Source organism: Anopheles coustani, chromosome X (assembly GCF_943734705.1).
Source record: "Anopheles coustani chromosome X, idAnoCousDA_361_x.2, whole genome shotgun sequence".
Classification (NCBI taxonomy): domain Eukaryota; kingdom Metazoa; phylum Arthropoda; class Insecta; order Diptera; family Culicidae; genus Anopheles; species Anopheles coustani.
Window position 1 is genome coordinate 10485417 of NC_071290.1, and position 26647 is coordinate 10512063.

Below are 26647 nucleotides of genomic sequence, written 5' to 3' on the forward strand. Positions count from 1 at the left end.
CGTGGAGCATTGAGAATTTATGTGTCTTTTTTCGGTATATTCTTAGCCTACTATATTGCAAAACATATTAATGAAGTAAGGTGTGTACTATATGTTTCATTCTCCCGCTTTACCATCGATAGAGATGTCAACTGAAAAGCACATAAACAAGATGGGTAGTCTTAACTGAAAAACAACCAAAATATTCTTTTTGCTTCCGTCTCATTGCAGGAGTGGCGAACCAGGCGGTTGCTTCAGCGAATCTAACACGAAGCAGCATACTTCTATCAACTCACCGTTTGTCCACGATCAATCAACCGGTCTGCAAGCAAATCACATCACCAGCATATGAACAAAATGCACCTCAAGAAAAAGTAATCAAACAATAGTATTGGAGAAATTGCGATCTTCCTTCCCAAAAGTGATGTAGTACACGAGCGGCAAGGAGGAGGGTGCGCTATGCGGAAAACCGCACACTAGTGTGCCGTGTGTGCATGTGTAACAGACTTGTGAGTGTTCGGTTGTGAGAGTGTTTGCAATGGTATGTGAGTAAGCGCTAGTTCCAGTTCGAGGTACATGGATTAAAACGGAAGTCACTTACATGTTGTTTTATTTTTCCAACCCCGGAAGATTGACTTTATGTGCTTGTTTCCCAGCGGAAAAGTTACAAATTAGCATCGCTACCTGTAGCCTTGTTGTGACCGAGCAGGGGGTATGAGTTTACGTGCGGCGGGTTGTAATTTGCATGACGTGGAAATAAACTAGAACAACCTTGAGTGAAAGCTAGAGAATCGGCAGGGCGAGCTCTCTAAGACTCTAAACCGTAGTCACGGTAAATCCCTCCATTGCCCGGTAGCCCCCGGTAGGACCACCGGCGGCCGCGGGTGTGCGTGAGGAATAGGGGTGGAGTGGTGTGGAGTGGTGAGACAGATCCCCAAATACCAGAAACAATAAAGACTCGGACAGGTGTTCTGGATTCCTGCGCTTGCAAGATGGAGCTGTCGACTCCGGACGACGGCAGCGGGAAGCCGAGCTGGCGAAGGCGCACGCCACACACTGCAATATGGCCGAACGTTTTCGGCTGCTCCAACATTCAGTCGGCCATTGTGGTGCTACTGGCAGTCTGCATGGCAAGCACAGCTAATGCAGAATCACTATTAGGAATAGGTAAGTGCACTTGTGTGATCAGTTGTATAACCTTCAACATGGTTGGAAAAGTTGTGGACCACCATGATGCATTGCAGAAGATGGAGGAGTTTTCCTTTTTCTAAAGCTTTAGCTCATCGTACAGTGATTTAGTGAACTCTTTAACTTTGTTTTACTGTGGAGCGTTTTTCAGGAGTTCTGGAGTTCTTGATCATATGCACGGTGAAAATGTGTTTCCCAAACACTCAACAAATCCTAAGCCCTAGAGCGAGGAACACGTTACACAAACACGATTATGCAAAAGATAAAAATCGCTTAAGTGGATGATGTGGTAGGAATGCGAACGAAACCGTGATAGAATAACGTAACATTTAGAAATCGTTCGGGCTATGGAGATCATACCAGAATGTTCTTGCACACCTGGGAAAACCCCAACTGGCGGCTGCAACAGGTTTATATTCTCTGCAACTGTGGGATTATCCGTCGCGGCGGTAGCGATGTACGAGATTCGGTTTTCTACCAATCAAAAAACACAATCCTCGTACACTCTGTGAAATTTCGCAACATTTGCAATCGTCTCGGCACTCGGGGTTGCGCGTGAAGTGCAGCGTCACGATCAACCTTTGGCGAGAAGCTATTCTCGTTGGAATGGTTGTTTTTTTTTTGCTGATTTGTATCATTTTTTTCTATCTGCTGAAGCGTACCTCATTATGCCAGCTCTCGGGGCTTTACACAGTGATATTTAAACCATCTTCTGCTCCTTAGATGCTCCTTAGAGATCCCTTGCTGTGTAGTTAATTTATTCGTCCGGGAACTGGTGGTTGATGGAACCCAGTGTACAAAATGGAATATTTTGTCATTCTCTGCCATCAGTTTAAAGTAAATTTGTAATTATATGATGATTCGACGCGACTTCTTTTTGACGATTTTTGTCCTCTTCGCAGATAAAGCAATAGCAATCGCGTAATACCAAAGAACGTCCCTCAGGTAATAGTCTACGTACCCCAAACTCTTTTAACAAATCAAGTTCAACATCTGTTTGAGTAAGAATCTCACTAAAGACTGCAATAGGCAAGAGCAGCTTTCAGAAAAAGAAGCATTTTGATGATCGTTTGACTCGAATCGTTGAAGCGTTTTAGCACACTTTTTAGTACAATCTTTTTTAATAACATTCGTTTATAAAATCTGTTAAATTGACGGTTTTCGAAGGCAAAACGAAGACTTAGCTGCCAAAAGAACTTGTTTTTAATAATACTACAGTTTTTATGTTGCATGTTCATTTATTTATGGGACTCCAATTTTTTAGAACTAGTTGCTGCTGTCACCCACTTTTCGTTTAAAATAGTTCGAAGGCCAAAGTAGGGGGAAACAAAATGCAACACGAGCTAAAACTTGTGGTATAACGCGTGAAGACGTTTGTGAAAGAGTTCAAAACTTTCCGGTTTTACCCCGTTTGCTGGCTGTGCGTCGGGTTTTCTCATTGCTATACGTAAGTGGGGCTCATATAGCGCACGACTTCCTATCAACTCACCGTCGCCGTTTCCTTCGGCCCAAGACGGAAGTCGATCAACGTGCTTCCCGAGCTTGATTTCCTCCCCGTGCACGTTCACACGCACACCCGCAACCCGGTGTGAAAGGCGTTGACGTGCCGACGAGGGGTCGAGTTGGACGAGTACCGGAAGAAGCAAAAACACGGCTACTGGTGCGCGTCTTTTAAACAAACCAAATCAAAATCCTACCATTGTGGCCCGACAACTGCTCTGTTCCACGAATCGATAAGTCCGACCATCCACCCCCCCACCTCGATGTGGTCGTTACCGGGGTTGAGTGTGTTGCTTTTCTTTCCCGCCCCGTCGTCTACAAACCCGGGTGCCTACGAAACTTTCACTTTTCCCTCCGGCAACGGGAAGTAAACGGGCCGGGTAGGCAGTCTGGTTGGATTCATTGACTTTTCGAGGTTCGCCGTTTCGACTAAGCCTAGGCCACCTTTTACATCGTAGTCGAGCGTTTCGCTCGCAGCTCAAAGGAAAAGTAGCAAGGTGGCCGAAATTGAAATGTAGCAAATGAAGCGCGTGCAGTACAAGATGAGCTACCTGGCTCCTGCCCAGCCGCAAAATATATGCACGTTATCGGTTTTATTTCCCCCCTTACTCTGTTTTTTTTTTTGGCATTTCAATTTATTAATGTGCTGCACCACAAATATACATCGTTCCCCATCGCTTAGCGTGGGGCTTTTACCTCATCCATATCATTACTGCGAGTGCAGCAGCTTTTAACATAACCCATCCAAGGCAACATCTGCGGTCACTAATCCGCCATATTGCATGCAACGGCAGGACTTTTTAGCACCAGACCCGAGAAGTAAAACTAATTATTTGACCAGCAGTTTTCTATTTGATGTTGTGCAATTTCTCTACGCAAGTTGATACAGATGTCCACGTCCACGTCTATCGAATGTATACTTGCAAACGAGGAGCACATGTCAATCAAACGTGCCCATGAAGTAAGCTACCTGACAAACAAGGTTAAGACGATGAATCCTACGGACTAAGAGTCACCACATATTTGACATTGTTCTCATTTGGATCGAAGCCTACGCTACCAACTGAGCCTTACTTTGACTATTTGTATATGAAGTACTTTAACGTTCATATTTTCCGCTTCAGCAACTCTGAAAAGCGGGTGCAATTCATACAGTTTCCCACATTCCTTGAAGATTGTTAATCAAATGGTATTCTTCAAAATCCGTAAAACGGAGAAACACCATCAGTAAAATCGGTAATAGATGATTGGTACAGCACTTTACCTTGGCTGAAGTCGTACATCAGAAGAAAAGAGAGAACAATTTAAACCCCTTTTTCGGGGTGCCTTTTCGTTATCTTAGGTTGCTAGTTTGAAATGTAACCTAGACCTAACATCTGAACTAGGTTGTGTAGTGCCTACCAATGAGAATCAATCCACTAATCATTAAATATGGCTTCCCAAATGATAGTATTCCTTGATTTATATGAATTCCTTAAAGCGAAGGAAGACTATCTCAAGCGGACTTTTCTTAGAGTGTAAAAGAGCTTAGTCAAACATTAGAAAATGGGCAAAGTATTCGTGTGGGGTTATTACCTCTCTTGATATGTCGATGATATCTTACCTTGAAAGATCAGGAAATAAGTCAGGAGTTGGAAATAAAGAAGATACTTTAAAATCCAAAAGAAGAGCAACCGAGCTAATTACTATCATATTTATCCTTGACAGGTGGCAGTATATTTAGGAACGAAACTGACGTGCCATGTCCGTTCGGAACGTTTAGGTGCCCCGAGGGAAAATGCATACCGCAGACGTCGGTTTGCAACTATCAAAAGGACTGCGATAAGGGCGAGGACGAGCAGAACCACTGTCGTAAGTAGTGCACAGCAAGGCGTTACCCGTGCCTGTTGATCCCTGCCCATATGTACCTCAACGTAGAGGAGCGACGGGGGACAGTTCTGAAACATCTCTTTCTCCAACCACTCCGTTCCCTTCCACTAGCTCCACCGGAATGTGAACCGGGACAGATAAGCTGCGGGCAGTACGTGTTCAACAAGACGTACTGCATTCCTCCCCACTACAAGTGTGACATGACGATCGACTGTATTGATGGAACGGACGAGTCGGACTGCAGTAAGTATTGCTCACGTTCACCGTTAGCCCGCCCATAGACGGTGCGCTGTCCACTATCATTATGAATGTTCACCTGATGAGATCACCGCTAGGAGCTTCCGGTGAGGAGAGAATGGTGGGATTTACCCCGTACACCCGTTGTACAACCTATGATATTCAATGCTATCCAGTGTGATAAACGCGGCGCATATAGTAGTAGATATTAGCGATGAGGCTAACATCTCTTTTTAAAGATTTGAATCAGAGTGAACAATCATAACGATGATTCGAATCATGAAGTCACTCTTTTGTGATTTAAAATGTGTTAAATGATTTATTGGTCGTCGAGGAGATTTGAATCCTTAACAGCAATTCGAATCCCAAAAGAGTGAATGAGTGAGTAAAGGAGTTTGCTATTCGCTATAGAGAGTCGAATCCCAATTTGGGATCTCCTAAATTGTATGTGTATTCATATATAGTTCGTATATTAAGTCCCAGTTTCGGATTCGAATCACAGTTTAAGATTCGATTCTCTATGGCGACTAGCAACTCTTTTACTCACTGTTAGGATTTGAATCCTTATTTGAGATTCGATTCTCTATGGCGACTAGCAACTCTTGTACTCACTCACCCTGTTCCCTCAACTCTACTCACCCTGTTAAGAATTCAAATCAAAAGGAGTAACAAAAATTAACTGTTTGGGTTTAAATCAATCATTCATTCGTAAGCTTCTACTCAATCATTCATTCTTACTCAGTACGCACATCAGTAAATATAGGTACACACTTGCCTTGTCGAAAGGAGCAGTATCATCAGAAGTCGTAATAAAAGGTACTGGGAAATATATGATTTGCTTCTTCACACAATGTTTTGCTCTACCTCGCCAGCGTATCGAAAGTGCCAACCGGACGACATTCGGTGCGGGGCACCGGCGCAAAGTGTCTCCCAGAACGGGCGCGTGGCGGAGATTTGCGTTCCCAAGGAGAAACGGTGCGACGGCTACCTGGACTGCCGGACGGGCAAGGACGAGGAGGGCTGCCATGGTATGGCCTGCCGGTTGGACCAGTTCCGGTGCGCCAACGGGGCTCGCTGCATCGACACGGCGCTCAAGTGCAACCACAAGAACGACTGCGGTGACAACTCGGACGAAGTCGGCTGCAGTAAGTGCCGGAGAACCCGTCAGCGTCCCCAGCGAGCCACTCGCCCCCAATGACCCCACCCCCCGTTTTCGCACCTTTTCCAGACTTCCCACCGTGCCACGGAGGACAGTTCCGGTGCGCCAATGCGCTCTGCATACCGGCCACCTTCCACTGCGACGGCTACCACGACTGCTCGGACGAAAGTGACGAGGCGAACTGCACGGCGATCGCGTGTCCGGACAACAAGTTCCTGTGCCCAAGGGGAGGCGTAAACGGTGTGGCGAAATGCATCGTCCGGTCGAAGCTGTGCGACGGCAAGCGAGACTGCGAAGACGGAACGGACGAGGAAACTGCATGCTGTAAGTCGATGTACACGGTGTCCAATATATTCTCATACAAATCCAAACATCATTTACTTCATAACACCAGATTGGATTTTCTTGGACTTTATTTTAACTGCAAGCTTTGTTTTGGATAGATCAATTATAGCATACCTGTGTTGAAGTCATACTACCAGCCATTTTTTCACCAACTTTCAATGTTTTCTGAACCCGTTTCATGCGGCACGTTATTTTCATCGCCATATTCGCTCAAACTCAAACGATTGCAATTACATGTTTTGTTTTAATTTGATACAATATATTTATAAAAAATTAACTAAATTGAAATCTACTGTCCTGATAGTCGTTCTAGACTATAATGTCAGTCAAGTTCCCAGTTATTGATCAAGATAAATATGTTAAAAGGCATTTCATCTTGTTCAAACACCTTTTTTCTTTATTTGTCTTCACGACATGCAAACTCTCATTAATGACTGTAGATCGTTGACCTTACCACCTTACATGTCAAGTAAAAACACAGTCTGAGGCTTAATTCACATGAAGAGAAAAAAAATGAAAATACACGCGAAAATATTACTTTTGCTGTCCCCTTGTTTCGTTTCGTGTAGACGTGTTACTATTCGTGAGCCGATGCAAATGAAAGCGCATTCAATATTGATTTGCGTGTCATCAACAAATAACTAGTTTCCATACTTAATAACAGGTGCGCAAATCTTTGCAAATCCATTTCTCACCAGCCGGCTGGTTGCTTGCGCTTTATGAAAACTGAGCATGAGATTGCTACAGGATAAATAGATTTCATCGGAATGTACAAACGCTATGCGTGTGGCAAAAGTAGCAGAGCAGTATTTAAAGAATTATCAAATGATGGGTTGTCAAATCCATCAAATGCGACGTTTTTCAACAACTTGGTATCCTCCTTAAAAGATTATTATTCTATTTGGGCCATTTTAACGTACACAACATTTTGATTTTCGTCTAGTTTGTTTCCTGACGTTGTTAACTCGGATTAATGGAACGACTTAGGATGGATCTTTTTTGGTAATCGTACCTCTAAACCACACTGTACCTTACAATGGCTCTGTTAGAAACACGTTTCATTCCTAACGCCAGCTGTTAATTCGGCTCAGTAAAGAAAGCCCGATAGAAAATGACAACACCAAAAACAGGTCACTTTAGCGATCAGCTGACTGATCGCCGATCGATGACCCCTGAGGTCGGCCATCGCCTCCGGGTCAAAAGTATAAATAGAGGAAGTCGGGCCAAAGTCAGCCAGTCGCGATAAAAATTTAAGTTTTAATAAAGGCTACATTTTTCGTTCAGCGTCTATTCATTTTAATTTGTGGTTTTGATTCGCGCTCTTTAGGACGAATCCTAACAGATTCCATACATATTGCGTTAGGTTCTCAGGTTTTTTAAACTCATCAAAATAGTGCATGGGGGTAGATTTGCTTTATTAACACTAAACTACATTGCTTTGGAAAATTAAAGAAAGAAATTAAAAGCGCCAAAAGATAGTCAGCAAACAAACTAAAAAGTAACAGCTTACGGATTTGAAAAATCTGTAAAAATAGTTCAAAAGTTATAGCGCTTCAAAAATAAGGGTCCTTAGAAAGGATTTTAGGCATAGTCAAGTTGGTTCTCGGAACTGGTCGAACAGAAAAGTCTGAAATTTTTATTTTAGCTATAGTTTTTTGAGATATTAAAATAAAAAATTGTGTCGGGGTTTAAATGACCCCTATTTGCATTGGTGTGTTGAATATTAGCAATGAATGGAAAAGTAAAACAAACAAAAACTATGCCTTGTTCACTTCGGCTCTATGAACAAATTGTATGAGCATATATTTGACAGCGTGTAGTGTGTGGCAGGTGCTCAGTGCTCTTATCGTTTGCTTTCTCCTTTACGCCAACAGCGATCACGTCGTGTCCAGCGTTGGGCTGCGAGCACAAGTGCGGCCCGTCCCTGTCTGGCGGTGTCTGCTACTGCCCGGTCGGGCGAACGCTGTCGCCGGATAATCGTACCTGTGCCGACCTGGACGAGTGCACCGTGTGGGGCCATTGCGACCAGCTGTGTACGAACACCGACGGGTCGTTCTCGTGCGCGTGCGCCGCCGGTTACACGCTGATGGAGAAGACGCGCTGCGTCGCGCCAACCGCCTCCAGCCTGGAGCTGTTCTTCGCCTACGATCGGGCGATCCTGCGCATGAGCGCACACGGGCAGGACTCGCGCGTCGTCGCGAACGCAACCGGCGCGAGCGGCCTCTCGTTCCACTACGCCAAGAACCTACTATACTGGTCGGACATCAAGACGAGGAAGGTGCAGTCGCAGGTGCTGGTGGACGGCGGGTTCGGCGGGTACGACCTGACGCTGCCGGGAACGTGGGCGCCGGTGGCGATCGCCATCGACTGGATCGGCGACAAGGTGTACGTGGCGGACCTGGTCGGGCAGAAGGTGGACGTGTTCGAGCTGGACGGACGCTGGCATGCGGTCGTGCTCGGCTCCAACCTGACCAGCCCGGCCGATCTGGCGCTCGATCCAACCGCCGGTCTGATGTTCGTGGCCGACGGCAGCCATGTACTGCGCGCTCATATGGACGGCACGCACGCCAAGTCGATCGTGTCGGAGGCGGCGTACAAGGCGTCCGGTGTAGCGGTGGACGTCATCGCCCGGCGCGTCTTCTGGTGCGATTCGCTGCTCGACTACATCGAGTCGGTCAACTACGAGGGTGAGCAGCGCGTGATGATCCTGCGCGGTCAGCAGGTGCCCAGCCCGTCCCGGTTGGCGCTGTTCGAGAATCGCGTGTTTTGGTCCGACGCCACCAAGCAGGGCATTATGTCGGTCGACCGCTTCGAGGGTACGGCCAGCATCCAGTCGATATTCAAGGCGAAGGATATTCGCGAACCGAGAGCGCTGATAGCGGTGCACTCGCTGACGCAACCCAAGGTGTCCAACCCGTGCGGCAACAACAATGGCGGCTGCTCGCAGATGTGCGTGGTCACGGCGGTGCAGGGTGCACCGTCCGGGCTCGGGTATCGTTGCGCGTGCCATACCGGCTTCCAGCTGTCGCGCGACCTGATGAACTGCAATCTGGTGTTCGAGTTCCTGATGTACTCGCAGCAGCGCTTCATCAAGGGCAAGGTGCTCGACCCGGTCATCGAGGGCTTCAGCGACGCCATCCTGCCGGTGGTGTCGCGCCGGGCGCGCTTCGTCGGGCTCGACTTCGACGCGGTCGACGAGCACATCTACTACTCGGACGTGCTGCAGGACGTGATCTACCGCGTGCACCGCAACGGTACCGGGCGCGAGATCGTGCTGGCCTCGCAGAACGAGGGCGTCGAGGGTTTGGCGGTGGACTGGGTGTCGAAGAACCTCTACTACATCGACAGCCGCAAGGGTACGCTGAACGTGCTGTCGACGCGCAACACCAGCTATCGCCGGACGCTGCTGAAGAACTTGAAACGACCGCGCGCCATCGTGGTGCACCCGAACCGGGGCTACATCTACTTCTCCGAGTGGGACCGACCGGCCAACATTAGCCGCGCGAACGCCGACGGCAGCGGCCTGATGGTGTTCCGCAATGTGACGCTCGGTTGGCCGAACGGGCTGTCGATCGACTTCCGCGAGGATCGCGTGTACTGGTGCGACGCCCTACTGGACCACGTCCAGCACTCCAACCTAGACGGCACGGACGTGCGGACGGTCAACTCGCGGCTCATCCGCCACCCGTTCTCGATCGTCATCCACGAGGAGTGGATGTACATCACCGACTGGCGGTTGGATGCGATCGTGCGCTTGAACAAGCTGAACGGCGAGCAGGAGGAGATTATGGTACGCGAACCGCAGACCAACCGCCTGTACGGCGTCAAGGTGTACAGCCACGGGGTGCAGGTGATCGACGGCAGTCAACCGTGCGGCGTGAACAATGGCGGCTGCGAGAAGCTCTGCTTCGCGTTGCCACGCAACGAAACCACCACCTCCGACGTCATAACCGGCCCGGGTGCGATGTCCCCGGTGCGGCTGGTAGTCCGATGCGGCTGCCCATACGGCGAGCGGCTCGGCGAAGACGAACGCACCTGCCTGTCGGATCCGAACGCGGAGCCACCGATGCAGGCTTGCCCGAACACCTGGGACTTCACCTGCAACAACCAGCGTTGCATACCAAAGTCGTGGATCTGCGATGGCGATGACGATTGTCTGGACAACTCGGACGAGGAGCAGAACTGCACCAGTAAGTAACGTCGTATGTGAGGCGTATCCTCACCGCGTGTCTGTTTAATGTTATGCTTTATGAATCTTCAGCCGAGATTTATTGATATGATTCTTTCCTCTAAGGTTCATTCAGATTGGTTTATAAATCTTTTAGGATTTGAATCTTCTCGAAACGTAGATAAATCTTTGGAAACCATAATGAATCTTTCGTGAATCTTCATGATTCTTTCATTGGCGTGGATCAAGTGACAATTTTTCGGGCTTTTACTTTTCTGTTCTTTTAACATTTATGAATCTTTGGGAATCATGCATTTTTCAAGGAGAGAGAGAAAGCCAAGCAGAGAATCATTCAGATTGAAGAATCTCTATCGGAAAGACATAACTCTGGTCTATGTTTGTGTTGTGTGAATCTGATTCAGAATCATGAATTCGAGTGATTCTTTGAAAAGCATCAATGAATCTGAATTTTCATGATAGAGAATGACGGATCATGAATAGTTGGCGATTAAGAATTCCGTCGTAAGCGATATCTTCATCGTTCACAAATCGTTTTTCAAATTCTAACGAAATCATATCCAGTAGAGAGTTAAGATAAGTCAAACTGCATAATTATTACAGCTAACTGATTGCTGATCATCTGTAATATCATTTAAAATGCTCTTGTAGGTCGTCAGCTTTGTTTTCCATGAACGCTATTTATTTTTAGCTTGTCTCGAAAAATCTGGGTAAAACCCTTACTCTTTGTCGGCGTGATAATTAACAGTTGGATATGATTCATCGCAAATTTGTAAGAGGCAAAAAATATAATACATACTAAAAACTTAAAAGTGTAAACATGATTCATTGTTAAGTTAAAAGCACACTGATAAGAACCTATTTTCACGAATCCAAGCAATGTTTCGTTTTGGCCCGTAAACCTTTTTTGGGAGGAAGGTTAACTGAGTTTGACATCACTGATGTAGGAGATTAATAAATTTTAGAGATTCATAAATCTCATGCATCGGATTCAAGGTTGGAATCCCTCTTCATAGAATATTGAGATGAATGAATCTCGCCGTGAAGATTCTTTATGAATCGGATTCAGCGATCGATTCGTGGAGCGAATCCCTCTTCATAGAACATTCACATGAATGAGTTTCGTCGTGAAGATTCGTGTAGTTCCCCCTTTGCCTTCGTATCCTTCTCACCCTCCCATGCTTACCCTTCACAGAACCGACGTGCGGCACGAACGAGTTCCAGTGCAAATCGGGCCGCTGCATCCCGCTGAACTTCCGGTGCGACCAGGAGAACGACTGCGGCGACCACTCGGACGAGTTCGAGTGCGGCAACGTGACGTGCGCGGCGTCGCAGTTCGCGTGCGAGAACGGGCGCTGCATACCGAACATCTGGAAGTGCGACAGCGAGAACGACTGCGGCGACGGCTCGGACGAGGGCCCGTCGTGTGCGGAGAAGACGTGCGCCTACTTCCAGTTCACGTGCCCGCGGACGGGCCACTGCATACCGCAGAGCTGGGTGTGCGACGGCGACGACGACTGCTTCGACAAGCAGGACGAGAAGGACTGCCCGCCGATCACGTGCCTGGCGAACCAGTTCAAGTGCGCCGACCTGCGCCAGTGCGTGGAGGAGCCGTACAAGTGCGACGGCATTCCCGACTGCAACGACGGCAGCGACGAGCTCGGCTGCCCGACCATGGAGCCGAACCAGTGCAACCTGGAGAAGCACTTCCGCTGCCGGTCGTCGGGTGTGTGCATCCCGATCGCGTGGCACTGCGACGGCTCGAACGACTGCGACGACCACTCGGACGAGGAGGACTGCAGCAAGATCACCTGCCCGAACGGCTTCTACAAGTGCGCGAACGCGAAGTGCATCTACAAGGCGTACATCTGCGACGGCAAGGACGACTGCGGGGACGGGTCGGACGAGAGTGTGGAGCATGCGTGCGTGACGCCCCCGCTGCGGTGTCCGCACGGCCAGTGGGCGTGTCCGGGCGTGACCGGGCGGTGCGTCAACCTGACGTCCGTCTGTGACGACGTGATCGACTGCCCGAACGGAGCGGACGAGGGTATCGGGTGCGACCTGGCGCAGTGCCAGCACCAGTCCGGCCTCTGCTCGAACGGCTGCCAGAAGACGCCACTCGGTGCGCTGTGCATTTGTCCGCCGGGCGAGGAGCTGGCGGCCGACAACTACACCTGCCACGACCTGGACGAGTGTAAGCCGCCCGGTCTGTGCTCGCAGCGCTGCACCAACACCAAGGGCTCGTACTTCTGCTCGTGCATCGAGGGGTACGTGCTCGAGCCGAACAAGCACACGTGCAAGGCGGTCAACCATTCGGCCGCGTTCCTTATCATCTCGAACCGACACTCGATCCTGGTGGCTGACCTGAAGGAGCAGGGTCTCGAGCGCGTCCCGATCATCGTGGAGAACGTGGTCGCGACCGCGTCCAACATGCACACCGGCACGATCTTCTGGAGCGACATGAAGCTGAAGAAGATCTCCCGTCTCGACCGCGGCCAGGAGCCGCAGGAGATCATCTCCACCGGGTTGGACCTGGTGGAGGGGCTGGCGTACGACTGGATCGGCCAGAATCTCTACTGGCTCGACAGCAAGCTCAACACGATCGAGGTGGCGCACGAGAACGGCTCCAACCGGCTGGTGCTGGTGCGCGAGAACATCACGCAACCGCGCGGCATGTGCCTCGATCCGGCTCCGTCCGCCAAGTGGCTGTTCTGGACGGACTGGGGCGAGAACCCGCGCATCGAGCGCATCGGCATGGACGGTACGATGCGCGAGACGATCGTCAGCACGAAAATCTACTGGCCGAACGGCCTCACGCTCGACGTGGCGACGCAGCGCGTCTACTTCGCCGACTCCAAGCTGGACTTTATCGACTTCTGCTACTACAATGGCACCGGCAGGCAGCAGGTGCTGGCCGCCAGCCACTACCTCCTGCACGCGCACTCGCTGTCGCTGTTCGAGGACACGCTCTACTGGACCGATCGCCAGCTGAACCGGGTACTGTCGGCGCACAAGTTCCGCGGCACCAACCAGACGGTGGTGAGCCATCTGATCTCGCAGCCGCTCTCGGTGCACGTGCACCATCCGTCGCTGCAGCCGCTGTACGAGAGCCCGTGCAAGTGGGCCACCTGCCAGCATGTGTGTCTGCTCAGCCCGTCCGAGTCGTCCGGGTATGCGTGCAAGTGCCGGCCCGGGTACCGATTGCTATCGGAGGGTCGCTGTGCTGAGGAGGAAAATCCGTTCATTATGCTGCTGAAGGGCAACCAGATTGTGGACGTACCGTTCAACGGTGGTGATGCTCGCTCGAGCGGCCTCATCCCGGTGGTTGGCATCGAGGGAGGCGTCAGCTTGGACTACGATCGCAAGGGCGAGACGCTGTACTGGGTGCAGGGTAAGGCGGACGACACGGATGACGAAAACTGCACGATCTACGCCACGCCGTACGGTGGCGGCAACCGGACGGAGTTCCTCGGCGGCGACAGTGGCCTCGTCGGGGCGGCCTGCACGATCGCGTTCGATTGGATCGGACGCAACCTGTTCCTGGGCAATCGCATCGCCTCCAACATCGAGGCCATCAGCGTGGACGGGAAGGTGCGGTACCGCGCGGTGGTGCTGGCCAACGATGGCAACCGGACGGCGGTGGCGAAACCGAAGCAGATCGCCCTCGATCCGACCGACGGCAAGCTGTTCTGGATCGACGAGGGTGGCTTCGGTGTGCCGACCAAGGTGGCCATGGCGGGCATGGACGGAACGGAGCCGCGCGTGCTCGACGATGCCATCCAGTACCCGGAGTCGATCGCCGTCGACAGCGAGAAGCGCCGGGTGTACTACAGCACGCGGCTACCGCCGGCCGTCCTGTCCATCGACTACGATGGCTCGGGTCGGCGCACGGTGCTGAGCGAGGAGAACGCCATCGCACGACCCCGCGGCCTGCAGGTATTGGACTCGCGCCTGTTCTTCATCGACCCGACCTACGAGAAGCTGGCACGCGTCGACCTGCCGAACGGCGACAACGCCAAGCTGATACTGGACAACGAGCCCGACCTGCGCAACATGGTCATCTTCCGCAAGCGCTCGCTGCTGCAGCACCCGTGCTCGATGAACAACGGCGGTTGCGAGCACCTCTGCCTCCCGCACACCGGTGCAACCCGGGTGTGCGCCTGCGGCATGGGCTACAAGAAGGAGAACGAGGTGGCCTGCACGCCCTATAAGACGTTCGCGGTCGTGTCGCAGCTGGACACTACGCGCGGCTACAGCCTGCGGGATAGCACCGAGGCGATGGTACCGATCACCGGCACCGGTCACCACATCCTGCACGTCGACGTACTCTACCGCGAGTCGTGGATCTACTGGGTCGAGTACAACCGCGGCTACTGGAACGGCATCTTCCGGGTGCGACCGAACGGCACCGAGCTGCAGCACATCGTGCGCGACGGCATCGGCAGCAACGGCGTCCGGGGCATCGCCATCGATTGGGTGGCGGGCAACATGTACTTCACCAACGTGTTCCCGCACGAGAACTACGTCGAGGTGGCGTGGATGGACGGCACGCACCGCAAGGTGCTGGTGAAGATGACGAACGACGCGCCGCGCGAGCTGGCCGTCAACCCGATCAAGCGCCTGCTGTACTGGATCGACTACGGGCAGTACCCGCGCATCGGCAAGTGCTACCTCGACGGCTCCAACTGGACGCCGGTGGTGACGTCGGGCATCTCGAACCCGCGCGATCTCACCGTCGACATGCTGACGCACGACGTGTACTGGGTCGACTCGAAGCTGGACATGATCCAGAAGGTGTCGTACAGTGGCGGCAACCGGCAGGTGATCCGCCGCAATCTCGCCAACCCGATGGCGATCGCGGTGCACCTGGGCGACGTCTACTGGGTCGACCGGAACCTGGCCAGCGTGTTCCGGGCGTCCAAGTTCCCGGGCAACACGACGCTGCCCGAGCGGGTGCGCACCAACCTGCCGAAGCTGCGCGACATCACGATCTACGACATCAACAACCAGCCGATGGACGACGGCAACCCGTGCCTGCGGCTGGGCAACGGTGGCTGCGAGCAGCTGTGCTTCGCCCTGCCACCGGACTACAACCAGAAGCCCAGCTTCCGGTGCGACTGCGCCGTCGGCCGGCTGGCCAGCGACGGGCGGCACTGCGAGCTGACGGACGAGTACGTGATCTTCGCGACGCGCACCGAAATCCGCGCCATCGACCTCGATCCCACCTCCACCAACGTGCCGTTCGCGCCGGTCGTCAACCTCACCAACGTGGTCGGGCTCGACTTCGACTACGCCGACAACAAGCTGTTCTTCACGCAGATCCGACCGTGGTCGAGCATCGCCTTCCTCAAGGGCGACAAGCCGAGCGAGTCGAACGTGACGCCCATCATCACGCGCGGCATCAACCCGGAGGGCATCGCGTACGACTGGACGCAGAAGAAGATCTACTGGACGGACAGCTCGAACAACTCGATCTACGCGATGAACACCGACGGCACCGAGCTGGTGATGATAGCGCGCGTCGAGCGGCCGCGCGCCATCGTGCTGGATCCGTGCAACGGCACGCTGTACTTCACCGACTGGGGCCGGTTCGGCACGTCCGGCAAGATATTCCGCACGACGATGGCCGGCTCGCTGAAGCGCCCGATCGTCGACCGCGACCTCTCGCAGCCGAGCGGCCTCGCCATCGACTACGACGAGCGGATGCTCTACTGGACGGACGCGGTGCGGGAGAAGATCGAGCGGGCGCAGCTGGACGGGCGCAACCGGGAGGTGCTGATAGCGGCCACCATCTACCCGTTCGCGATCACCGTGTTCCGGAACTACATCTACTGGACGGATCTGCAGCTGCGCGGCGTCTACCGGGCGGAGAAGCACACCGGTGCGAACGTGCTCGAGATGGTGAAGCGGCTGGAGGACTCGCCGCGCGACATACACATCTACAGCTCCACGCGCCAGAAGTGCCAGGCGAACCCGTGCATGCAGAACAACGGTGGGTGCGCGCAGAGCTGCCACCCGGGCGTGAACGGCAAGCCGGAGTGCAAGTGCAACGACACCACCAAGCCGGTCAACGAGGGTCGCATGTGTGCGCCCAAGAACCACACCTGCGACGCGAGCAAGTTCTACTGCCAGAACAGCAAGTGTATCTCGCGCATGTGGTCGTGCGACGGTGACGACGACTGTGGTGACGGCTCGGACGAGGACGTCAACTACTGCGCGTTCCACTCGTGCGCCCCCAATGAGTTCCGCTGCGCCAACGGGCGGTGTATCTTCAAGTCGTGGAAGTGTGATCACGAGAACGATTGCAAGGACGGGTCGGACGAGGAGGGCTGCTCGTACCCGCCGTGCGTCGACGGTGAGTTCACCTGCGCCAACGGACGCTGTATACCGCAGAGCCAGGTGTGCAACGGGGTGAACGACTGCAAGGACAACGGCACGTCGGACGAAACGCACGAGCGCTGCCCGACCAACACGACCTGCCCGCCGAACCACCTCAAGTGCGACCGCACCAACATCTGCGTGGAGCCGTACTGGCTGTGCGACGGCGACAACGACTGCGGTGACAACTCGGACGAGAATACGCTGCACTGTGCGCAGCGCACCTGCCCGCAGAACAGCTTCCGCTGCCCGAACCACCGCTGCATCCCGGCCACCTGGTACTGCGACGGCGACGACGACTGCGGCGACGGGGCGGACGAGCCGCCGGAGTACTGCAAGTCGGAGGGCCGCACCTGCTTCGGCGACCTGTTCACCTGCGACAACGGCAACTGCATACCGCGCATCTACATCTGCGACGGCGACAACGACTGCCTCGACAACTCCGACGAGGACAACCGGCACCAGTGCAACGACCGCAAGTGCGACGAGGACACCGAGTTCACGTGCCAGGAGAACAAGGCGTGGGCCCGCGCCCAGTGCATCCCCAAGAAGTGGATCTGCGACGGCGATCCGGACTGCGTGGACGGTGCCGACGAGAACATCACGCTACAGAACTGCCCATCGCCCCAGCCGTGCGCCGAAGATCAGTTTACCTGCGCCAACGGACGCTGCATCAATCAGGTAACCATTCGACATCCGCTCCGAGCAAGCAGTTGGTACAATATTAAAATATCATATGTTTATAAAACCCTGGGGAGCTATCGGATACGTTTTTCTCCATCAATCGATATGGTATATCGACCAACAAGTGTTCATTTTCGGGATACTTGGCTCACTTAGTGATGAGGAGAAGGAATAGCTTCTCATGATCCGATCGGCTCTCTAGTTTATATGATCTGAGCTAATCCGAAAATATGAGATCAAATGCTCCATTATGACCCTTGCGACGCCATTGCCCGTAGCGGTATAGCATTAAACTCCTCCGATGGTCTTAGGGCATGATTTGCTGTGGCCAGGTATTTCCTAACTACTGGATCATACCTTTATGATGTTTTCTGATAAAGTTTCTAAACTCCGGAAGGCACTGCACACCATACACATCTCCATGTGCCGAAAGTCTGGCCATAAAGAACATTGGCTTTGTGCACATAGTCTCTCCGCGTTCTATGGGAGTTAAGGGACCCCAAAGCATTTAAAATATGCTGTAAGATACTTCAAAAGGGACATAAAGTACCAGGTTTTTTTACCACTTGTCATCGTCTACCTTCAAATAAGCTACAGCATCCATGATGGTCAAGTGGTCGCGATTTTCCGACAACATGTTTGATAGGAGTTTCGAGCCGTTTAGTTTGAGTAACTGGCTTCGATCGACACATCCGTACAAGGTCCATCTTTTCTCAGTTTTCCTTAACTATAAGGCCAGTTGAAGTAACCTTCTGGCCCAAAGAAGTTGGTGGATTGTCAACGTTAGTTATGAATTCCTTGCTATATGGAATATATTTTACTTCTAGCAAGTGAGTTCTAGGAGTTAAAAGACTGAGGACTCCTTTTACTTTTTGTAGGGCCACTTGGTTCATTGACACCCTTGGTACGCCTTTCGGCCATATAAACCTTCCGGATTTCAGCCGTAAGGGGTGCCTAATGTTTTATTTCCTATCGAAATAACAAACCCAATGAACCACAGTTTTGATTACATATAGATCTCCCTTAGACAAACTTGAGCTATTAACGCTGACGGCGCCCTTTTCTTTATCACTCCACTAGGGTTGGGTGTGCGATCACGACAACGACTGTGGGGATGGTTCCGACGAAGGCAAAAACTGCAACAGCCAGTATAAGACGTGCACACCGCAAGAGTTCACGTGCCAGAACTTCAAGTGCATTCGCAACCAGTACCATTGCGACGGTGAAGACGACTGCGGCGACCACTCGGACGAGGTGGACTGCAAGAAGGAGAACAGCACGTGTGCAGAGGGCAAGTTCACGTGCAACAACGGCCAGTGCATCGACTACCCGCTGGTGTGCAACAAGGTGCCGGACTGCTCGGACGAGTCGGACGAGCCGCTGCACTGCAACATCGACGAGTGCGCCAAGGTGGAGATACACCGGTGCGGACACAAGTGCGTCGACACGCTTACCAGCTACTACTGTGACTGCAATCAAGGATACAAGTAAGTCGTTTGTTTGCCCGCTGTGAAAATCTGTTATCTTACGTTCTCATCGTGTTTCTATCGTGTTTAGATTGTTGGAGGATGGTAAGGCTTGTGCGGATATCGACGAGTGTATTGAGACACCGGGTGTATGCTCGCAGCATTGTTCGAACACTCCGGGTGGCTACTACTGCAAGTGCGACGAGCGGTACTACGAGCGGCAGAACGACGAGCACACGTGCAAGCGCAAGGATGCGATCGAACCGTGGCTGATCTTCAGCAACAAGTACTACGTGCGCAACATGTCGATCGATGGACACCAGTACAATCTGATCCATCAGGACCTGATGAACGTCGTGGCCATCGATTTCGACATGCAGCAGCAGGAGATGTACTTCTGCGACGTGACGGCGAAGACGATCTTCAAGTCGCCGTTCGGCGCAATGGTGGACGGCGTGCGTATCGAGAAGCAGGCGGTGATCAAGCACGACTCGCACGGTCTGGAGGGCATCGCCATCGACTGGGTTGGGCGGAAGCTGTACTGGCTCGATAGGCACTCGAAGAACTTGGATGTGGCCGAGCTGGACGGTACGCGCCGCAAGACGCTCCGTTCCGGCGTGGTCGACCCGCGCGCCATCGTCGTACACCCGGGCATCGGGTACCTGTACTTCACCTCCTGGCACCTGCAGGCCTACATCGCCAAGATGGGCATGGATGGGTCGAACTTCACGCGCATCCTCACGTGGGAGGACGACATTGCGTGGCCGAACGCGCTCGCGATCGACTACTTCACCGACCGCATCTACTGGGCCGACGCGCATCTGGACTACATCGCGTTCGCCGACCTGGAGGGCCGCCACCGGCACGTGGTGCTGTCCGGCAGCAAGGTGCCGCACGTCTTTGCCCTCTCCATCTTCGACGACTACCTGTACTGGACCGACTGGAACTTGAAGGGGATACTGCGGGCGAACAAGTTTACCGGCGCCAACTACACGGTGATCCGCAACACCACGCACCGCCCGTACGACGTCCACATCAGCCACCCGCTGCGCCAAGTGCCGTTCCCGAACCCGTGCGGTACGAACAACGGTGGCTGCTCGCACCTGTGCCTGCTGGCGCCACCGCTCGAGTCCACCTACCTCAACGTGGAAGGGTACATCGAGGAGGGCGCCCCGAGCTACCGGTGCGCCTGCCCGAACCAGTTCTATCTGGCCCGCGATCAGAAGGTATGCATCGCCAACTGCACATCCGGTCAGCACCGGTGCGGTGGTGCGGACGAAAAATGCATCCCCTGGTTCTGGAAGTGCGACGGCGAGCCGGACTGTAAGGACCGGTCGGACGAGCCGGACAGCTGCCCGGCGCGTCACTGCCGGGCCGGCACGTTCCAGTGCGGCAACGGCAACTGCACGCCCTCGACGACGATCTGCGACGGTACGGATGACTGCGGGGACAGCTCCGACGAGCAGAACTGCGACCTACCCTGCCCGGTATCCGACTTTAAGTGCAAAGCGAGCGGCCGCTGCATCCTGGACAGCTGGAAGTGCGACGGCGACGCCGACTGCAAGGACGGTTCCGACGAGGATCCGGAAATATGTCGTAAGTATCCCGTCACGTCTCCCGGCTGGCTGTCACGTGCAATCCTAACAACCAAAACACCTTTTATTTCACAAAGACAAACGTGCGTGCGACCCGGAGACGGAGTTCAGCTGTAAGAACGGGCGCTGCATCCCGAAGCTGTGGATGTGCGACTTCGACAACGACTGCGGCGACGACTCGGACGAGCCGGCGTACATGTGCCGGCAGCGCAACTGCACCACCGGTTGGTCCCGCTGCCCGGGCCAGTCCAACTACCGCTGCATTCCCAAGTGGCTGTTCTGCGACGGCAAGGACGACTGCCGCGACAAGAGTGACGAGCAGCCGGAAAACTGCCCGCAGTGCAACCTCGAGACGGACTTCAAGTGCGGCAACAACCGATGCATCCCAAGGTATGTTAGCCGTCGGCGTCCATCACACGTATTTAACCCCTTCACGGTCTTGTCGTTTTGAGAGAATGGTTCAAAATTTGCACTTTCATTGTGTTTTTGTATTTATGACAGAGAAGAAAAAATAATATTTCTTCTGAAGAATTATCTATTGAATGATGGTCAGTACTATAGTAACTATGATAGTACTTTTGGTACTCATAAGCTGCTTGTGTTTGTTGTAGAGAAACTGAAAACGCGGGTTGAATACCATACACGATGTTTTAATGTTTTCAATATAACACTAAACTCTTTTGAACAGAGTATCAACTTTCTAAATAGTAAAGTTACTTAAAAAGTGGTTTAAGCTAAACTATTTAAAATTTTATCGTTATTTCATACTTATTTTCGTTGGATTTTAATCAACATATTCATTTTGGTTTATTGTACTGGTAATTATTTTTTTAAATTTTACTTGAAATTGATCCTGTACACAAATTATTATACTGAGTAACTAAAATAGCTGAGCTTTGATAAATTTCAGTATTGAGAGCCAAATTTTATTTCGTAAAATTGTATTCCTTGTATGTACCGATTTTGGATACAAAGTAAACGAATTATTGCCGTGGGACTTTGGATATATACGAAAAAGTCAACTGGTATTGAACAACTCGTTCAACAATTCTATCAATCTTCATTTCGGGAAAAAACCAATCTGACATCGTGAAAAAATCCGATAAGGGTTAACTCTTATCTCATCGAACATCTCAAATGAGATGGGTTTTTTGTATGAAGCACTAATATTTTATTAGGGGCCTGATAAAACCAGTTGACGGGCCAAACTTTGCCGACCCCTGGGTTATTCTATTGTATCGATGAATATACACTAGGAACAACAAACAGCTTTTATTCGAGCACTTTACGCCAGCATGAACTAAGTAACAAATTAGTTTAGTGAATTCGTTTCAAACATTGCTGCCACTTCTCACAAAATGTGTTGATAGATGTTTTTGGACAAAAAGAAGCAACATTCATGTTTTATATTCACTCGTCCCGTTTTTGGTTTTGGAAAAGCTAGAATTTCCAAAAATACTTGAATAAAAATGTACTAATTCGTACATGAATGTGTTTTCGAAGAAGCTGCACTCCAAACCATTGTGGCGTAGTGAAAAAAAGAAACAAATGAGATGGTGCAAAAACTGCCCGCGGTCACACTCGGACAACGCATTTCGAAAACACTCGAAGCTTGCCTTCCGAGTGAGGATCGGGTATTAACCCCCGTTCAGTTAATCTATCTCTCTGACACATTGATGGTCATTTCATCATTTCATCATCCCAACAGACAATGGATGTGCGACTTTGCGGACGACTGCGGCGATGGTTCGGACGAGACGGACGCACAGTGCAAGGGCAAGTACCGGGAGTGTTCCGAGTCGGAGTTCCGCTGCGACAATGGCAAGTGTATCTCGAGCCGGTGGCGCTGCGACCACGAGGACGACTGTGGTGACAACTCGGACGAGTACAGCTGCGAAGGGTTCCAGTGCAAGAACGGTACGTTCCAGTGCACGTCGGGCCACTGCATCGCCTCGTACTTCCGGTGCGACGGTGACCGGGACTGCCGCGACATGTCGGACGAGATCAACTGTCCGCCCCGGTTCCCGGGCGGCCGCTACTGCCCGGAGTCGCGCTTCCAGTGCACCAACAACCTGTGCGTGCTGCCGTCGGATCTGTGCGACGGTACGGACGATTGCGGCGACAACTCGGACGAGGCGGCCACCGTCTGCACCAACTTCAACTGCGACACGCTGCGCCGCTTCCAGTGCACAAACCACCGGTGCGTGGCACGCTACCAGATCTGCGACGGCGTGGACAACTGCGGCGACGGCTCGGACGAGAACAATATGACACTGTGCGCGACGCGCCAGAAGCCGTGCGACCTGTACACGCAGTACCAGTGTGCGAACAAGAAGTGCATCGACCGGGCGCAGATCTGCGACTACGCGGACGACTGCGGCGATGGCTCGGACGAGCTCGGCTGTCACCATACGAGCACCTGCTCGACGCTGACCAAGGGCGGCTGCGAGCAGCACTGCGTCAACCTGACCGATGGCGGCTACATCTGCGCCTGCTACTCCGGGTTCATCATCGACGCGACAAACAAGAAGCACTGCATCGATATCGACGAGTGCGCCACCGGCACGCACGGCTGCTCGCAGCTCTGCACGAACCTGAACGGCACGTTCCAGTGCTCGTGCCGCGACGGTTTCCGCCTCTCGGACAGCGTGTCGGGCGTGTGCAAGGCGGTGAAGGACGAGCCGCTGCTGGTGCTGTCGAGCGGGCCGGAGATTCGGGCGTACGATCCGGGTCAAAACCGACAGTTCGATGTGATAGCAGGGGAGAAGCGCATCGAGGCGCTCGACTACAACCCGGAGACGCAGATGATCTTCTGGACGGACAGCTACGAGAAAACCATCAAGCGCTCGTACATGGTGAACGCGGCCAACGGCGAGGCGAAGGTCGGGTACGCGCAGGACCTCAACATGAAGGGCAACACGAAGCCAACGGCGCTGGCCGTCGACTGGGTGGCGGAGAATCTCTACTGGGCCGAGACGGACCGTACCGGGTCGAAGCCGCGCGGTCGCATCATGGTCGCGAAGACGGACGGTCGCTACCGGCGGGCGCTGGTGCAGGCCGGCCTGGAGGTGCCGACCTCGATCGCGGTCGATCCACAGCTCGGCCGCATGTTCTGGGCCGACGCTGGTTCCGCACCGAAAATCGAGGTGTCGTGGATGGACGGCTCCAAGCGCCGGCCGGTCATCACCGAGGCGATCCGGCATCCGGCTGGCCTCACGGTCGACTACTCGCAGGACCATATGGTGTACTGGGTCGACACGAAGCTCAACACCATCGAGGTGATGAAGCCGGATGGTACCATGCGCCGGACCGTGCTCAAGGGCGATCTGCTGAAGCATCCCGTCTCGCTGGACGTGTTCGAGTCGAGTCTCTACTGGGTGACGCGCGACACCGGAGAGTTGTTGAAGCAGGACAAGTTTGGACGCGGCGTTCAGGTTGCGGTGCAACGCAATTTGGCCAATCCATCCAGTATTAAGGGTAAGACGATGCGACTCGGACGGTTTTGTTTTGCATTTCGGTCAATTTTAACACTTCTCTCTCTGTCTCTTCCACATCAGTTTACCACGATTTACGTTACAATACCACCCTGAACAACCCCTGCTATCGCAACCCATGTTCGCATCTGTGCCTGCTCGTGCCGGGTGGACGTCGCTGCTCCTGTCCGGACAATTCCGCCCCGACATCGCATCGTAGCACCACCGAGGTCGTTTGTGATGCACGTAAGTGAACGATTCTACTATCTTGCCAGACAGGTTGGCTTTAACTATTCTATGTTTAATTTTCTATTTGTGTCCCTTCGCAGCTGCCGAACAACCACGACCTGCGCCACATGTTTGCCCGTGTGTAAACGGAGGTCTGTGCAAGGAAGCGAACGAAGCGATGGGCGACGGGGCGAGCAGCGGTGGCAGCAGCGGGGAGCTGGTGTGCGTCTGCCTGCCAGAGTTTTCCGGTGCCCACTGCGAGGTGTTTAGCGAGAAGATACTCGGCTCGGCCGGAAGCAGCACGGCCGCCATCCTCATACCGCTGGTGATCGTGATGCTGATCATCGTCGCCATCGGGCTGTTTGTCATCGTGAAAAAGCGCCCCTTGTTAGTATCCGCCAGCGATGCTGAAGGAAGTGGACACATTTCGTAACTGCCACGACTAACGCTGGGTGCACTGTTGTTTTTTTCTTTTTTCATTTCAGCGGCAAACCGAGCCTGAGCTCATCGCAGAGCGTATCATTCCGTCCAGGTACGAACGTAGAGTTCAATTCGTCCGAATTCCCGTCCACCCAGAGGGTTCCCGCGCCAGGCGGCCTTGGACTAGCGAACGCCGCTGCCGCGCCACTCGATGGCTACAGCATGGACACACTGAACAACAAGAATACTGACTTCAGCAACCCAATGTACGATGCCGTCCAGGGTGGTACCGATGCAACGGCTGCCGGCGATATACCTTCCGGTTAGTATCATGCAAGAGTTACCCAACTATTGTTTTATTCTCATGAATATCGGTTTCTTTCTCCGCCGCTCGGTCTAGACATTTATGAAGTACCCGCAGATGTAGGCAAAGCGAACGGCAGAAAAGACGGTTCTTCGATCTCCAGTGGCCCGTTCATCGAGCCTGTGTCGGCCATACTGGCCCCCAGCAGCATTACACATAAAACCTCGCCCCAGCTTAACCTGCGTCCGAAGGAGCTTAACCCGTCCATGCACGATACCGGCAAAGACACACAGCTACTGGTAGAGGAGGACAAATCAGAATGTTAGAGCTAAGTGCACACGTTAAAAAACCGCGAAGTGAGAACGTATAATAATTCGAACCAACATCCGAGGGTGCGGCTTATTCAACATTTGGAAGTCGTACTTTCCTGTTTTTATTATTATTATTATTAATATTATTATTATTATTTTTGTAAATGTGTGTGGAGCAAAGCTCAATCCACAAGTGACAGAACTGTGAGGCAGAGGATAACATAGTCTGAAAAAAAAATGAATATGCATGTAGCAACAGCATGGCAGGCTGAAAAGCTAAACTTTTTCCCGTTTTATATAATGTTTTGGATATTAATGAGTTAATACACACATATCCTTATTTTGCACTATGGTGTCTAAGATTTTGAAAAAAAAAGCTATCTACGAAAAACGAATCGAACACGTAAAACTATGGAACAACTCCACAGAGTGAAAGTGAAAGAACAAACATAGCATAGAAGCATAGAAGAACTGGAAAGGTAGAAGAAAAAAAATTTTAACCGTTGGGAAAATCGTTCAGGTACGAACACTGAAACTCTTTATGCATTAACTAAAATTGCAGCACGTACACCGTTCAAGACAATCAATAATAGCGCTATACTATTACAGCCAACCGTTATCTACTGGACCCCGACATAGAAGAGAAGAAGAAAGAGAAATAGTAACGCTGCACACGAATCTGTAATGATTTAGTTTTTCTTTTCGATACATCGTCAAGCAGCATCAAGGTTAAAAGTAAGGATTGGAAATGGCACAAAAAAGGATAACGTAAGCGGCTCGGATTCAGTATTTGTCCATAGCTAAAAATTGAGCTAAGTGGTAGTAAACGGTATAACTATTAGTTGTGTATATAGTTAAAGCGATTTTGTGTTAATAATGAGTTTTAAACATTGAAATATTTATGTGAACAAAGAGCAATAAAGAAGTTTCTACAACCTGTGCCCTATGCACCACCTTTGTCACAGCTCTATGCGGTACCTTCGGTGGTAGGAAATATGATAATGATGAACCAATCTGTGTCCGTAATAAGCCAGTAGTTCCATCTATACGAAAAAGTAAAATACAATCTTTTTCAGCCCAATGTAATTTTTGTTTCATTTATAATTGTGTTTACGAGGTCTATTTATGGTAAAACTGCCATGTACTTCACAATTCTATTCAATTACAACCTTTTTGAAATGCACTTTCACACGACAAGAACTTAATTTTTACTCTGATCTTAGTCAAAGGTCGAACGTCCAAGCTGTACATGCCTGTACTGGTTTTCAACACCATGAGTACTTATTTATATTTAAAATATTCATTTGTGTGACTTAAGAAAGCAT

General features: G+C 51.8%; 1 protein-coding gene across 1 annotated transcript; it reads left to right on the forward strand.

Moving 5' to 3' along the window:
* The first annotated feature begins 971 nt into the window (after positions 1-971).
* On the forward strand, positions 972-26346 carry LOC131269569 (low-density lipoprotein receptor-related protein 2). The gene is made up of 15 exons (XM_058272003.1): positions 972-1146; positions 4375-4518; positions 4648-4779; positions 5646-5918; positions 6002-6256; positions 8152-10467; positions 11659-17522; positions 18606-19012; positions 19083-20587; positions 20664-20976; positions 22295-24063; positions 24144-24305; positions 24389-24674; positions 24773-25029; positions 25108-26346. The coding sequence occupies exons 1-15, from the start codon at positions 972-974 to the stop codon at positions 25335-25337; spliced, it is 14088 nt and encodes a 4695-aa protein (XP_058127986.1). The 3' UTR covers positions 25338-26346.
* The last annotated feature ends 301 nt before the right edge of the window (positions 26347-26647 follow it).